The 16,418-nt window shown below is 39.2% G+C and overlaps 1 protein-coding gene across 9 annotated transcripts in view; it reads right to left on the reverse strand.

Annotated features, from left to right (window-relative positions):
• Cnot1 (CCR4-NOT transcription complex subunit 1) overlaps nt 1–16,418 on the reverse strand; it is a 92,480-nt gene that overhangs the window by 72,960 nt on the left and 3,102 nt on the right. For all 9 annotated transcript variants that reach the window (XM_063247421.1, XM_063247417.1, XM_063247419.1 and 6 more), the window contains exon 2: nt 1,787–2,062. In XM_063247421.1, coding sequence (XP_063103491.1) covers nt 1,787–1,888 — 102 coding nt within the window. In that variant the 5' untranslated portion in view covers nt 1,889–2,062. The remainder of the gene's footprint in view (nt 1–1,786; nt 2,063–16,418) is intronic.

Consider the following 16,418-nt stretch of genomic DNA (forward strand, 5'->3'; position numbering starts at 1 on the left):
CCTTGGGAAGGGTAGTAAGGAAATTAACTGCTAGCTGGGTGTAGTGGCACAAACACCTGTAACAGAACTCTAGGAGGTTGAGGCAGAAGGATCACAAGTCAGAGTCCAGCCTGGGCAACTGAGCAACTCAGTGAGACCCTGTCTCGATATCTGAAAAAAGGGTTGTGGGTATAACTCAATGCAAAAGCCATAGATCATCCTTGGTAATGCAAAAGTTAAAATAAAAGGAATGTGTATTAGTGAGGATGAAAACAAAATGAAACTCACACTGTTTTTAGAAATGAAAAACTTATGCTGTGCTTTGGAAAAAGTCTACCTGATATTAAAAACTTTAAAATAGGCTACAGGTAGGGATATATACCTCAATGGCATAACACTTGCCTCGCATGATGAGGCCCCCAAAGATTTTAATCCCCAACATGGTAAACAAAACAAAAAAGCTGAAGACAGAATTACTATATGATCTAGCAATTCCATTAGGTATATACTCAAGAAAAGTAAAAGCAAACATGCAGAAAAAATCTTATAAATAAATGTTAATAGCACTGTTTAATAGCCCAAAAAGTAGAGATAAACCTAAATATCTGCCAGCTAATGAAGAGATAAAATAGGAATATGCATACAACACAGTATTCAGCCATAAAAATGAAATACTGTTGGGCACAGTGGCATACACCTATAATCCCAGCACTTGGGAAGCTGAGACCGGAGCAATGCTGCAAGTTTAAGGCCAACCTGAGTCATACAGGAAGGGCTTATTTCAAAAAAGCAGAAAAGTACTGCCACATGCTACAACATGGATGGATGCCCCTTAAAAACATTATCAGTCAGGTTGGTTGCATATTCCTGTGATACCAGCACTACTGCTGGAAGGCTGATATGAAACCCAGTCCAGGTAATTTAGGCCCTGTGCTCTCTCAATACCAAAAAAAAACCGAAAACCTATATATAATTCCAATTTGATTTATACAAAATATCCAAAATAGGTAAATCCATTGAAGCCTAAAATTAGATGACTGGTCATCATCAACTGGGAAGAAATGGGAGGATGGTCCCTAACATACATGTCCTCGGGAATGATGCAACTGTTCTGGCTCTAGATAGTGGAGCTAACTGCATAACTCTGACTACAAATACTTAACTATAAAATTTTTTAAAGGTGAGGTTTTTGTTTGTTTGTTTCTTTCATAAACAGGATCTCACTATGTAGTTCAAGCTGGCCTTGAACTCACTATGGAATCTAGGCTAGCCTCACAGTGGAAAAGTCTACCTGATATTGAGGACCACAGTAATCCTCTGACTCAATCTCCCAAATGCTGCAATCACAGGCATGTGCTGCCAAGCTCAGCTTAAAGGAATAAATTTCACTATTTATGAATTAGCTGAACTTTTCTTATAATGAAGGAAAAAAAAGAAGTAGAACAAAACAAGTCAGATCATCAAATTCTATTTCTCTCCTCCCTTTTTTGAGGGGTTGGGGGTTGGTTCTTGGTATAGTTCACTGAATCTACTTTGTAGCTCAGGCTGGTTTCAAATGCTGTATCATTCTGCCTTAGCCACCCAAATGCTGGGATTACAGGCATGTACCAACACTCCTGGCTCCATTTTTAATACAGAATAATATGCTATGAAAATCTTAAAAGATTCAGATAAGACATCTTTTATATATATTACACTGGAAAAAAATTCCCTGAAGAGGCACAAGTTACTTCTTGCAACATACCCACATAAATTTCCAGCTTGCTTTTCACGGCAACAATGTTTATTTTCAGTCTAAATTACTTACATGCTGTATTTCCTGCTGGCTGGCTCGGTAGTTTTTCTTGGTTAAATTGTCCACCAGGTAGCTGATTTGAGACAAGGCCAGCGAGAGCGAGTCAAGATTCATTGCTGGTTGGGGCGGAAGCAGGCGGCCGAGCCCGGCGCAAAATCACCATTATTCCCCTTTAGTCACCGCAGAGGCAGGTTAATGCTTTCTTTGTAATTAGGCTATATCTGGTGTCTGTATAATGTCGTCAGTTCTTCTTTATCAGGGGTCTTACACTGTACTGAAACATGGCACCTATGAAAAAAATAAAATTCACAACTCTTAATTAGGAGAAAATAGAATTAAGTAATTTTCATCTTTTATCTTGGTATTATTTAAAATGCTATTAAGAATTTTAAAAAATAAATAAGATGTCTTAACTACTGCTGATAAAAGACAAATTTCAAAATTCAGTAAGGCCAATGTGAAAAGAAAACATTCCCCAAAAGTTTCACTTTTAGCAAGACAACCTACAATAATTATTTCTAGTTTTATTAATTTCAAGATACAATTTCCACTATGATTTTCAAAAGCAGCAGTAATAATTAAAATTAGGCTTTATTGAAAAGAATACTCACTTCACACATTCAGGCCCTCTTTCCAAAACCTATTTACAAGACCCTATTTACTCACCTTATTCCTTATGTTAGTGTTTCAAAGTCCGATATTCTGAAATTAAAGTTGTACTTTGGGATGTGTATTTTAATTATGAATGGTTATTTTAAAGGTAAATAAGGACCCCAGAAGTCCAATTCCTTCCTGCATTGCTGAACTGCTCACCAAAATAAGTCTAAAAGAAAAGCCAAAAATAGCTGTAAGCTAAAATGATAGAATGTTTCTCATTTTAACTCCAACCACTTGCTGGGTTAGAGGAAATATTTCCTATTTTAAAAAAGAAAAACAATTGGGCATGGCAGTGCACACCTGTAATTACTTCCAGCACTCAAGAGGCTGAGGCAGGAGGATCTTTGCAAGTCCCAGACTGACCTGGGCCACAAAGTGAGCTCAAGGCCAGACTGAACTGCCTGAGACCCTGTCTCAAACATGATAAAACAAAACAAAACAAAACAAAACATTAAAAAAGAAAAACATACCCCAAACTCCTGTTTTGTCTTAAGAATTCACAAGTACAAGTAAAACACAAAACTTTTGAAAGGAGCTCAGTTTATCTACAGCTTCATGTTCAGAAATTTGCTTATTCTAAATCCATTACAATCAGAACTCACCATGTAAGACACTGTAAGTTATAAAAATTAAAGTCCTTTTGGTAAGGGCATTTAATCTTTTAACAGTTTAGCAATATGGAAGGACATCACTGCTTCTCAGCCTTTTGGCAAAGATCAAGTACAGTAAGGATATAGAAAAATGACACAGGAGACTAGGGATTTGGCTCAGCAACATAACTCCTGTCTGGCAAGCGCTAGGGCATGAGTTCAATCCCCAGGATCCCAAAAAAGAAAAAAGGAAAAAAAAAAATGACACTGATTTATAAAGCAAAGATTCTACAAATACTATCAACTCCATATTCACCTAAAAGAAACCAAAAACAAGAATAGAAAGAGGGTAAGATACTTTTGTTCATTTTATAGTAGTAACACAAGAAAATTAAACTGTGCTAATAATAATACCCATTAGTTGTAACTGTACCTGCCTTCTATAAATTCTTAGAACAAGTACTTTCTTCATTTTACAGTGACAGCTTGTTTTAAGTGCCTTACTAGTAAAAATCCAAGTTGGAGAAACAATGCAATGAGCAGATTATGGGCAAACAGGATATACTACACCTAACAGTAATACAAACTGCTACAAACTTTGCTACAAGTGAAACTCTTATCAGCAATACTATAGTGTTTCTCAATGAAAGGGGAAAACTGTACAAGAGAAACTGTTCTTTATAAAAGTTTGTTCTTTTGAAACTGTCTAGCACCAATAACTGCTTCATTGTTTTGTAATTACTGCTTGACCCCTACAACCACAAGAGCATAATCAAACATACAGGATGCCTGATTGTACCATTGTACTGCTTCATAAACTGAAGATCATTAATACACCCTTGTAACAGATGAGCTCACCCACTTAGCTAATCGGAACTGCCTGCCAGGCTGTATTGTCTCACCTTTGTACCTCCTGCTTAGGCATCATAGAAAAGCCACAGACCACCAGAGACTGTGAGGTCTGACAGTTTGGAAATGGTCCCCATCAGTGTCCACTGACATAAATAAATAAATCTGCCTCCAAATCCTTGATGTCATTTCGGTGTTTCTGCTTGACACTGTAACACCACCTTGAACCTGTTAATTTCACTGTTAAGACAATAATTCTCCCAGGTACTGTCCTAAGAACTCATACGTAAACTGAGACTTTCACCATGATGGTGGAGTTTGAATAAAGCCACAAGCTGAGGACTTGTCTCAGTGGTAGAGCACTTCTCTAGGCGACTTAGGTTCAACTGCCAGCAGTGGGGGGGAAAAAACCCCACAGCCTCAAGAATGCCAAGCAAGGACCAGGAATACAGCTCAGCAGCATAAGCGCCTACCTGGCAAGCACATGGACGTGAGTTCAAACTCTGGTATCAGAAAAAAAAAAAAATGCTAGGCAAGCACTCTACCACTGAGCTGTAATTCCAGCACCTGCTGTATTCTTTACCATAGCAAAAAGAAAAACAAAGGGGGAAAAAATAAAAGGAAAACTATTTAAATAAATTATAGTATAGCCAAACAAGACACCTATTAAAAAGAATAAACATTCCAGGCCTGCTGGTACAAGTCTATAATCTCCAGCACAAGAGAATGGGGCAGGAACATCATGAGTTCTAACTTAGCTGCAGTAAGTTCAAGGACAGCTGGATCTATACATGTATTGAAACCTGTGTTGGGGGAAAAATACACATATATATAAAAGATGCCATTAAGACATTTTAAAAAGACATAAAATCTTAAGGATGAATCTGTGGGAAGCACTTCCTTTTCACCTACTTCATCTTTTAAATTAATCATTAGTTTATATAATATATACGGTTTTCCATTAACATAGGGGGCAGTACTGGGAATCAAACCTACATCCCCAGTCCTTTATTTTTTCCTCCCTTTTGGCACCAGGAATCATACTCACAACCTTGCCATTGCTAGGCAGGCACTATGCCACTGAACGATATCCCCAACCCAGTCTTTTATTTTTTTATTCTGAGAGGTCTCACTATATTGCTCAGGCTGACCTCTAACTTGTGATCCTCTTGCTTTTGCCTCTCCAGTAACTGGGATCACAGGTGCGTCATCACCATTCTGGACCTGTCTTTATTTCTTCAAGTTTACAAAGGGGTAAAATCTCACAGAGTAGCAGGGCTGCTGAGCAGGGTGGTGCACACCTATAATCCCAGCATTCTGGGAGGCTGAAGCAGGACTGAAATTTTATGCCAAAGCTGGGCAACTTAAGAGACCCTATCACAAAACAAAATAGGATAGAACAGAACAGAACCCAACATACCAAGGCCCGTGAGTTGAATCCCAAAATCCCTAATACTACACAAACACAAAACTTGAAGTATATAGCCAGAACTTTTTTCAACTCCTCTCTTCAAAAAACTCCTTTATTTACATCTAAAGTGTACATTTTTAGTGCCAAGTTAAAAAAAAAAAAGCAGTTTTTGGATGCTGCAAGTTCTGTTGAGCAAAATGACCTTCAAAGTGTATTTTATATGAGCAATATTATTTTACACAATACTGCAAACATCTAGGACTGTGAATGTAGTTCTGTAACACATGTACATAATATGCACAAGTTATTCCCATTGCAAAAACAACAACAAAAAACCAAACACTCTCTCCCTCCACAAAGAACAGAATAGTTTTCTCCCTCCACAAAGAACAGAACAGTTTTATCATGACTGGGATATTCTGATAACCCTATTAAGCTTTATGTATGGTGTAGCATGATTTAAGCAAATTAATGTTGATGTTCAAATCCTTCTCCAGATGTGGTGGCACACACCTGTAATCCTAGCACTCAGGGAGACTGAGGAAGTATTGCTGCAGAGTTCCAGACCAGCCTGGGCTACAAAGTAGTAAATTCAAGGCTAGTTTAAACTGCATTGTATAACCCTGTCTCAAACAAACAAACAAAAACCTTCAATATGATAGATTTTTAGGGCTGGGGATTTAGCTCAGCAGTGTAAGCGCCTGTCTGGCAAGTGCAAGGTCATGAGTTCGATCCCCAGTACTGCAAAAAAAAGATAGATTTTAAACACTTAATCCAAACTATCATCCCATGAGAGAAGCCCCATGAAAGCTGGGCATGCATGATGGCTCATACCTACCATCCCAGTACAGGAGGCTGAGGAAGGAGACTGAAGTTCAAAACCATAAAACATAAACCAATAAAACATAAAAAGGGGAACTGGGGATTTAGCTCAGCGTCATAAGCGCCTGCCTTGCAAGCAGGCAATTGAGAGTTCGATCCCCGGTACTGATAAAAAGGAAAAAGACCAAAAAAACAAAAAACATGAAAAGGGATAGGGCTACAGCTGGGTATGGTGGCACACACTTGTAATTCTAGCACTTGGGAGGTTGAGGTAGGTGGATCACTGCCAGTTTGATGCCAGCCTGAACTATATATAATGAAACTGCATCTCAAAACAAACCCAAAGAGCTAGGGATGTAGCCCAGGGGGAAGGCCCTAAATTCAATCCCCAGTACCACCAAAAGAAATTCCATCATCTGTCACCTGTATTACTCTGCTATCTTTTTATTTTGATGAGAATGTGCAATACTAAGAACTGAATCCAGGGGCTTTGCACAGAGCCACACCCCCTGCCCTTCACTTTTGAGAAAGGGGTCTTGCTAACTTCCACAGTTGCTCAGTGTGGCTTGAGTTTGTAACCCTCCCGCCTCAGCCTCCAGAATGCTGGCATGGCTGGAATGCACTACTACCACACCCAGCTATTCCTAGGGTTTTAACCAGCTTCTCTCATTCAACCACTGCTCTCTGCAGTCCATTTCAACACAACAGGAAGGAAAAATACTTTCCAAACACAGAAAACTCAAAACACATAACCTGTATTCAACATCCTCCAGGGAGTCAGAGTGGAAACCTGAGCCCCCTTCATAATAACTTGAGAACAGTTTCACAGGATCTGACCACTAATACTTTTCCGGCTTCCTTACTCTACCTCTCAGTTTCCATTAATCACAATGGCCTCTTTTCTTACTCCTTCCCAGAAATATTCCCACCTTAAGACCCCCGCCTCAGTCTAGATACAAATGGACCACTCCAAGCCTTATCAATGCCTCCACCAGGAAGATCATCTGAATATCCTATGCAAAACTGTAATGTCAGTAAATATATCCCTTGGCCCCATTCTTTCCACATTTCACTACCTAAAAAAATGTATAACATACATTTTCATCTGTCTTTTCATATTAGGATGTAAATTCTATGAAAGTGTTGATGGTAACTACCTCTTATTTTGAAAGCGTTGATGGTAACTACCTCTTATTTACCAATTTATAATTAAGTATTAAAGGAGTCAATGCTAAGTGCTCACTAAACATTTTCAAGTACGAAATATAAATGGAACTGAAGTTTTCTCTAACCTGGAGCTGTTGAGCATAACTCAGTGGCAGAAAATTTACTTTGTACCAAAGGTGGATGTTTAAATATAATCCCAAATAAGGAGACAAGCTCAAGGCCAGCCTAGACAATTTAGCAAAATCCTGTCTCAAAACAAGAACAGCCAGGGATATACTTCAGTACTTACTGGTTTAATCCCTAGTATCCCAGATGCTTCAAAGGGGAGGAAGCCAGATGTAGTGGCACATGCCTATAATCTCAGCACTCTGGGAAGTTAAATCAGGAGGATCCCAATTTAGAAAGACTCTCAAAATAATTTAAAAAAAAATAAAAAACTAGGGATATAACTTGTTTCCAAGGCCTGGGTTTAATTCCCAGGACCAAAATAATTTTTCAAAAAAAGCACACAAACTAACTGAAAATCTCCCAGTCAGATCCAACAATCACAAGTAATAACAAGATGATTTTTAACTTATCAACCTCAAGAGCATATACTACCAAGTTGTTAAATCCCTTCCAACTAACCTCTAACCTCATAATGTACATATAGATGCATTGCAATATCTATTTATAGGCTATGTTTATCCCAGATACTCTAATACAAAATTCTAAAGTTACTTTCTCACAAGCTCTCCACTAAAATGCTCATCTATTACATTAAGATCATTAGCTGAAAGCCAGGCATAGTGGCACATGCCTGTAATCTCAGCACTCAGAAGGCCGAGGCAGAAGAATTATTTGGAGTTCAAGGCCAGCCCGGGTTACAAAGTGAGCTCAAAGCCTGCCTGAACTGCATAGTAAAACCATGTCTCAAAGTGAAAAAAAAAAAATCATTGGGTATGGTTTAAAAAAAAAAAAAATCGCTGGGTTTGGTGACACATGCTTGTAATAACAGCACTCAGGAGGTTGAGGCAGGAGGATCACCATGAGTATAAGGCCAGCCCGGGCTACACTGTGAGTTCAAACCTATCTTGGACTACACAGTAAGACCTTGTCTCAAAAAAAAAAAGAAAGAAAGAAAGAAAGAAAGAAAGAAAGAAAGAAAGAAAGAAAGAAAAAAACACCTGCCTGGCAAGTGAAAGGTCACAAGTTCAATACCCAATACCAGAAAAAAAAGTCACTAAATAGATTCTAAGACACTCATTAAAATTTGTGACACAGGATAATTCTATTTGTATATTCACTGTCAACTTTTGGTCTGTATCTACCTAGAAAAGGAGATCAAATTTTTTAGTATTAAATTTCATATTAAGGCCAAAGCTTTTAAAGAACACCCAAAAATGACTGAAGTATCATTCCAACTGTGGGGTGAAGAGCTGCAGGGAGTTGGCATCTTACCACAGCTCAGGGTCTCCTTGACAGATGGAAAATCTGAAGTAACCTCAGGCTGACCTTGTGTTTTGGAAAATTAGTAGACATAACTGAGTTTTCAGAACTTCAGCGATCAAAATGGGCATAATTTTCTTCGATCATATTGGTGGTACTTGGCTGTTTTCTATGCATGCTGCAATACGGTCCCGACCAACCACTCAGAGCTCATCTCTACTAGATTTGTAGGCACCACCACAAAGCATTTTTTTTAAGAAGGTAGTTAACCTGCAGTACAGTGAAGTTTTAAGACTGGGTCATGCTCACTGGCGCCACAAGGTTCAAAATGTGAAATGCAAACACTTTTAACAGTTGGCCGGAGGTGGTGTGGCACACACCTATTATCTCAGCACTCAGCAGGCAGGGGAAGGAGAAACAACGCCAGTTTGAGGTCAGACTGGGCTACACTGTAAGACCCTGTCTCAAAAAGACAAAAGAAAAAGAAATTGCAATAGAAACTGGGATGGATCCGAGTTTGCTGTTGAAGACAATAAACAAGTGTTATAAAGGTCAAGTGATCTTGGACCATCCTCTTAAGTGGGCATATATCATCTCATTATTCTTAAAGAAAAGAGAAATCCCTATTTTCCCAGGTCTCCACTGAAAACAATAATCTATTTACATACAGTGTCACCTTAGCCATAAGAGTTGGATTCACAAACTGCAGAACAAGAAGTTACGAGAATCTAAAATGAACCTTTATTTAAAATTTTGTACTTTTCATCCAACCGCAGTGTGTAGAGTATTATGCAGATACTTTTCCCCCTATGTTTTACATTGTGAAGTAGAAGAGTCTACTTGCAGCTATATGGTGGGCTATGTGAGAAAAAAAAATCTGGCCTATTAAGAGTGAAGACGTATATTTCAGGTAAATTTTTAATAGAGAATATGTCAAGAGTACTTTTTTGTTTGTTTGAAACGGTATCATGCAGTTCAGGCTAGCCCTGAATTCACTATATAGCCCAGACTATGATTTCTCCTGCCTCAGCTTCCAGAATGCTGGGATTACAAGCATAAACTATCATATCTGGCTAACTTGTTTGTGTTGCATTTTAAAATTTTTGAAACTTAAGTTATTTCACTTGATTTGCTAGCTTGATACGCTCAGTGTTAGCATGGCTTGTGCTGGCTAGCATGGCATAGTCTCGTTGGAGATGAACCAAAGCCGACAGCCCATTCTTCCTTGTCAGTCTTGACTCAAAGATACCACCATTCCTGTTACTTGTTATCATCTAATTTGTGTTGATTAGAAACTTTCTGAAGGGGACAGAACTGCTTGGTTGTCTTTTTCCATGTAATTTAACCATACTTAATTAGATGTTTTTGGCCCTGTGTTGCTTTTAAAAACACATTATAAAAGAGCAGTATTTGATAAACAAAACAAAACAAAACAAAAAGGTTACTCAGAGGGCTTTTTTGTCATTAAAAAAGTACTTGTGTATCCTGCCAAAACCTGACTGTTTGCTGTGATTATGCCACTGCAATTGTAAGGGTGGAAACAACTATGTTTGTAAAGAAACAAAGTTAACAGCTACAATTCTGCAATAAAAAAGCTAAATCCTTCCAAGAAATTAAGTCTATTGCACTCTCTCCCTCAACACTTTTATTTAACACTGTATAGTGCACATGAAAAGGCAGACACTGGACAGCAACATACTGTAAGTCAACTGTTACCTGAATTGCACAATGTTTAAAATATGAAAACTACCGTATCTATGTAAATATGGCTTTTTATAGTGGGCAAGCGATGTAGCTCAGCCTTAAAAGAGTGCTTGCCCACGATGCTCAATCCTCTGGGTTTGATTCCTAACACTGAATGAAAAAAATACAGGGTGTGTGTATGTGTGAACTACCAAAAAAAAGTATAGACCAGGAAAAGAAAACCTTATATAAATATTCTGCCAGTTAATTTGAGCCTGAAGTGCTGGCACACACCTATAATCTCAGCGCTCAGGAGGCTGAGGCAGGAGTATCACTGAGATGGAGGGAGGCAGGAGTATCACTGAGATGGAGGCCAGCCTGGGCTACAAAGCCCTCAAGGCAAACCTGAACTGCAGAGTGAAACTTTGTCTCAAAGACACCCCCTCCAAAAAAAAAAAAAAACCTCACACGCAGCAATCTCAGAGACCAAAGTTACCCAAGCAGCAGTTCACCATACTAACTGTCTGGAAGCTGATGGCCACCAGTTTGAGTACCTGTTATTTAGAGGACATTTACCTGTAATTTACAGGACAAAGGTAACTTGGATTAATCTCATGATGTTTCAATAAATTTCTTATTGAAATATTTATAGTTTTTTCTTTCCTAAAGTATATATACGTTTTTGGCAGATTCTGTGTATGCATCAATGTACACACATGTATCTGTGTATCTACTACAATTAAAAGGAAAATAGCAATATAGAGGACAAAATTTGTACAAGGGTATTCTCAGCATTTTTCCTATTAGGACTAACTGAAAAATCCACTACTATAAATTTTTTCTACACACATGCCACAATAGTTCCCCCAACATGCAAAACAGCCACTGAATGTGATTCTGCCTTAAGCACATAGTACATCTTCAGAATGAACAAAGCATATGAAATGAAATTCACTTCTTAACCAGGGTGTGTGGTGATAGAGGATTATGCAAACCAGTACACTGATTGGTTTAGCATGGGCTAGATGTGGATAATGGGGAGACCCAGCCAATAGTCTTGCAATCTAAATGGAATAAAAACAGGAAGGAAGGCTCCCCTGTTTCTTTTCTGCTTGCCCTGTCGTGGGAGTTGTTTCTCCTCTGACATGCTTCCCTGTGTTAGAGCCAACAAACCTCTACAAACTGAACCTAAATAAACCTTCCCTCCTCTAATTTGTGGATGTCAGGTATAAAATATCCAGTAACAAAAAAAAGTAACTAAGGTAAGGCATGGTGGTGTTGCATACCTGCAATCCCAGCACTAGGGAGGTTGAGGCAGGATTGCTCTTTGAGGCTAGCCTGGGTTACATAGGCAAGTTCAAGGCCAGCCTGTACTACAGAGCAAGATTCTGTTTGTCTGTCACACACACACACACACACACACACACACACAATTATAATGGTTACAATGAGGCTTTTGCCTAAAATTGCATTAAAAAGAAATTCTATTTGGGCATGTGACACATGTCTATAAACCCAATTTGGGGTCAGATGTCGTGGCGCACACCTAATTCCAGCACTCAAGAGACTGAGGCAGGAGATCACCGCAAGTTCAAGGCCAGCCTGGGCTACAAAATGAGCTCAATGCCAGCCTGGAACTGCAGAGTAAAACCCTGTCTCAAAAAGACAAACAACAACAACAAAAAAAAAAAGACAAAGGAAGCCGAAACTAGACAAAAACAACTATTCTTACCATTCTTTTCTTGTTCTAGTATTGGGAATTGAACCCATGGAGACGTCGACAGGCACACCCTGCAAGCACTCTACTACTGAATCATATCCTCAGCCCATAACTATTGTTATGATGGCAAAATTAGGTGCTCAAATTTTCCCAAACTCAAAAATATACAATATAAAAAGTAGGTAACATAAACTATGGACTATGGGACATAATGATATTTCAATGTTTGGTGAAGGATGTTCTTAATGATAACGGGAGTCTATGTCCATCTAAGGGTATACAGCATATGGGAAATCTCTATTCCAAAATTGAATCTCCCATTCATTCAATTTTGCAGTGAACCTAAAACAGCTCTAGACAATAATCTTTTGGGGGCTTTTTTTTTTTTTTTCTGGTCTTTTTCGGTACCAGGGATCAAACTCACGACTGCACACTTGCAAGGCAGGCGCTTATGCCACTGAGCTAAATCCCCAGCCCCAGACAATAGACTTTTTAAAGTTAGAAGATAAAAACTAAAAAAGTGACAAACTTCCAAACTACATAAAAGGGAAACTGTTGAGCTCTTAGTACAAAGTTTAGGAAATATCTGGATATTGTATCTAAAACTATGCTTTTCTTCTACCTTGTATTTCAAATAATTAGTCCAGTATCACCAAAGTTTCTTGCAGTTTAGTATTGCATTCTGCATTTTAGAAATTTTATTCTAGCAACTGTAACAAAATTAACTATGACAAATACCTGGAGATTAATGCTGAGTTTTCCAAAATAAAAGGCTCCCAAGTATTTCCTAGATTTGCACTGCTAGCTGGGCACAGTGGCGCATGCCTGTAATCCCAGCACTTTGGAGGCTGAGACAGGACTGTTTTGAGTTTGAGACCAGCCTGGGCTACAAAGTGAGCTCAAGGCCAGCCTGACCTGCAGGTAGACCCTTTTGTCTCAAAAAGAAAAAAATTTGCTCACTCTACACTCCGAAAAGTTACATTTTTTTCAAATGTAAACACAAGGTTTCAGGTTCACCCTACCCTATAATTATTGCTTTCTCAAACAATGTTTTTTAATGACTAATTTGCTTTGCAACATTCTTGCAAATTTATAAGTAAAATTGCATTTTAGAAACTATGCAGGGGTGCAGAGGGGTTTTAGTTTTTTTTGTTGTTGTTGTTGTTGTTGTTTTTTTTTGGTGGTTGTTTTGATTTTGAGACAGGGTCTTGCTGTGTATTTCAAACTGGCCTCAAACTCTTAGGGATTCACCTGACTCAGCCTGGGGTCACAGGAGGGTGCCGCTGTATCAAATTAAGAGTTTTAGCTTATTTTAACATCAAAAACATTTCGTAAATATTGTAGCCAGAATCCAGGCAGGTGACATACACCTATAATCCCAGCACTCAGGAAGATAAGGAGGTTCCTGAGTTAAGGTCAGCCTGGGCCTCTCAAAGAGATTCTGTATTTACATAGATAAGTAAATAAATGATTGTATGCAGAATAATGGCCCACACTTTGTAACTCCAGCTATTTAGAAGGCTAAGGCAGGAGAATCACAAATTTGAGCTCAAGAGGAGTAATTTATCAACTTAGCCAGACCCTTATCTCAAAAAAATAATTTTTTGAATCACGAATCAAACTCAGGACCTCATACTTGCCAGGCAGACATTGTACCATTAAGCTAAATCTGGCCCACTTGAAAAAACAATATTAAGAGCTAGGCTAGGTATATAAATAATGGTTTAGGGTTCAATCCCTAGTACCACAAAATACTAAATCATGGTACACACACCTGTAATCCCAGCATTCAGGAGACCCAAAGGATGGGGTAGTTCAAGGCCAATGTGGTTTACACAGTATTTTCAAGAACAACTTGAACTATATAAGGAGACCCTGTCTCAAAGAAAGGGAAAAAAAAGATTAAATGAAGCAACAAAGGAATGAAAGGAGAGAGGGAGGAACAGAAAGGCAGGCAGATCTGAAAGAGAGACAGAGGGAGGGGAAAAGAAGATGTGAAGGGGAAAAAGGGAAGGGAAGGAGCTAGGTGTGGTGATACAAGCCTATATTCCCAGCACTTGGGAAGATGAGGCAGGAGGATCTGAGGTAGGGGACTACTGCAAATTCAAGACCAGCCTAGGCTACAAAGTAAGCTCAAGGTCTGCCTGAACTGCATAGTAAGACATTGTCTCAAAATAAAGGGGGGGGGGGGTAGAAAGAGGAGGGGAGTGGCAGGAGGTGAAGGGAGTAGAGGGAAGGGAAAGGAAGCAAAAAGGGTTCAGGGTGCCACTTAGTGGCAGAGCACCCTTTGAAGTCAATCTAATTAATGCAAAAAAAAAAAAAAAAATCCAAAAGAATAATAGAGTATTCATATAGTTCAGCAGCACAAGCTGCCTGCCTGGCAAATGTAAGGTCTGAGTTCAATTCCAGGTATCAAAAAAACTCAGAAAAAGAATCATTAGCAGTATAACTGCACACCTGTAATCTCATTACTCAGAAGGCTGAGGCAGGAGGATCTCTTCTAGTTCAAGGCCAGCCTGGGATACATAATGAGTCCAAGGCCAGGTTGAAATATATAGTGTGACCCTGTCTCAAAAAAACAAACACAAAACAAAACAGAGCCAGGGATTTAGTTCAGTGGCACAATGCCTGGCAAGCATAAGATTCTGTGTTCAATTTCAGTACCCAAAAACAAAATAAAGCAAAACCAACACAGCTAAAATTTCCATATATAAAGCCTTAAAGAGTCACTGGCATGCCACTTTTTGAAACTTTCCAGCAGGAAGTTTACTTTACTCATAGGGTTGTTTAAGAAATAGTTCAGACCCAGGGTGATGGCACATGCCTATAATTCCAGCACTCAGGAGCCTGAGGCAAAAGGATCACAATGAGTTTGAGACTAGCCTGAGCTATTGTGAGTTCTAGATCTGTCTGAACACAAGAAGACCGTCTCAATTAAGAAGTCCAACTCCTGATTCCCCACAAATAATAAATGCTTCAGCTAGTATTTTTATATGATTTAAAAGTTTTGTTCTTTTATAAAGAACATACCAAGTTCATAAAATACAGCACTTTATCCAGGCACAATGGTGCATACCTGTAATTTTGGGGGAGGCAAAAGGATTCTAAATTCAAGGCCCACAATTTAGAACTTGTCCTGAAATTTAAAAAGGGCTGGAGAAAAGCAGGATCCTCAATAAACAGGATGGGTACACACCTGTAATCTCAGCACTCTCAAAACAGTAAAACGGGCAGGCTAAGTTATAGTGTAAGACCCTGTCTCACAGAGCTGGGAATGTATGCAGCACAATGATACAGAGCACCCTACACTGGATTTCAAATACCTCACAACAGAATAAACAGCATGAGCTGGGGATGCAGCTCAGTGGCAAAAGCACCTGCCTGGCAAGCATAGGGTCCTGAGTTCGACTCCTGGTAAATTTAAAATTTTAAAAAGTGTTTTTTTTTTTATCGGTACCAGGGATCAAACTCACAACCGCCTGCTTGCAAGGCAGGTGCTTATGTCACTGAGCTAAATCCCCAGCCCCAAAAACAGTATTTCAAAGCAGCAATTCTTCCCTTTTTTTGGGGGGTGGGGGGTGGGGAGCAGTACTAGGACTGAACCCAGAGCTTTTACACTGAGCAACAGTCCCAACTCTTTTCTGTATTTCAAGACAGTCTTACTAAATTTCAAAATAGTACAGGATGGGCTTGAACTTATTGTCTTTCTGCCTCGTCTCCCAGCACAGTGGGAGTACAGGTATCACCACCATACCTGGCTCCAACTATTAGCTATCTCAAGAAGCAAACATCTAGCCAGGCATGGTGGCACAAGCCTATAATCCCAGGACTGGAGGCTGAGGTGGGAGGCTGAGGCAGGAGGATCCTTGCAAGTTGGAGACCAGTCTGGGCTACAAAGTGAGCTCAAGGCCAACCTGAACTACGTATCGAGACCTGTCTTAAAAAGATTTAAAAAGATTAAAAAAAAAAAGTGTAACAGTTTACAATTACAATTACAATCTTAGGGCTTGGAACACAGTTCAGTGGTATAATTCATGCTTTAATGCATGCAAAACCTGTAGTACCCCCTCAAAAATGTAATCTTGAAAGAAAAATTCAATTAGAATTACTGAGTTCAAATTTACTTCCACAGTATAAGACCTGGCCTGGTATGGTACTGTAACCCTGAAATCCCATCACTTGGGAGGCTGAGGCAGGAGGAACACATGCTCAAGTTCAGCCTGGACTATGCCAGATCCAAACAATAAATAAACGAACAGGGTGTGGTGGCCCACACTTCTAATCCCAGCACTCTGGAAAAGCTGAGACAGTAGATAG

This window comes from Cavia porcellus, unplaced genomic scaffold (genome assembly GCF_034190915.1).
Source record: "Cavia porcellus strain 051 isolate PalLab524CR breed Dunkin Hartley unplaced genomic scaffold, mCavPor4.1 scaffold_4, whole genome shotgun sequence".
Lineage (NCBI taxonomy): Eukaryota > Metazoa > Chordata > Mammalia > Rodentia > Caviidae > Cavia > Cavia porcellus.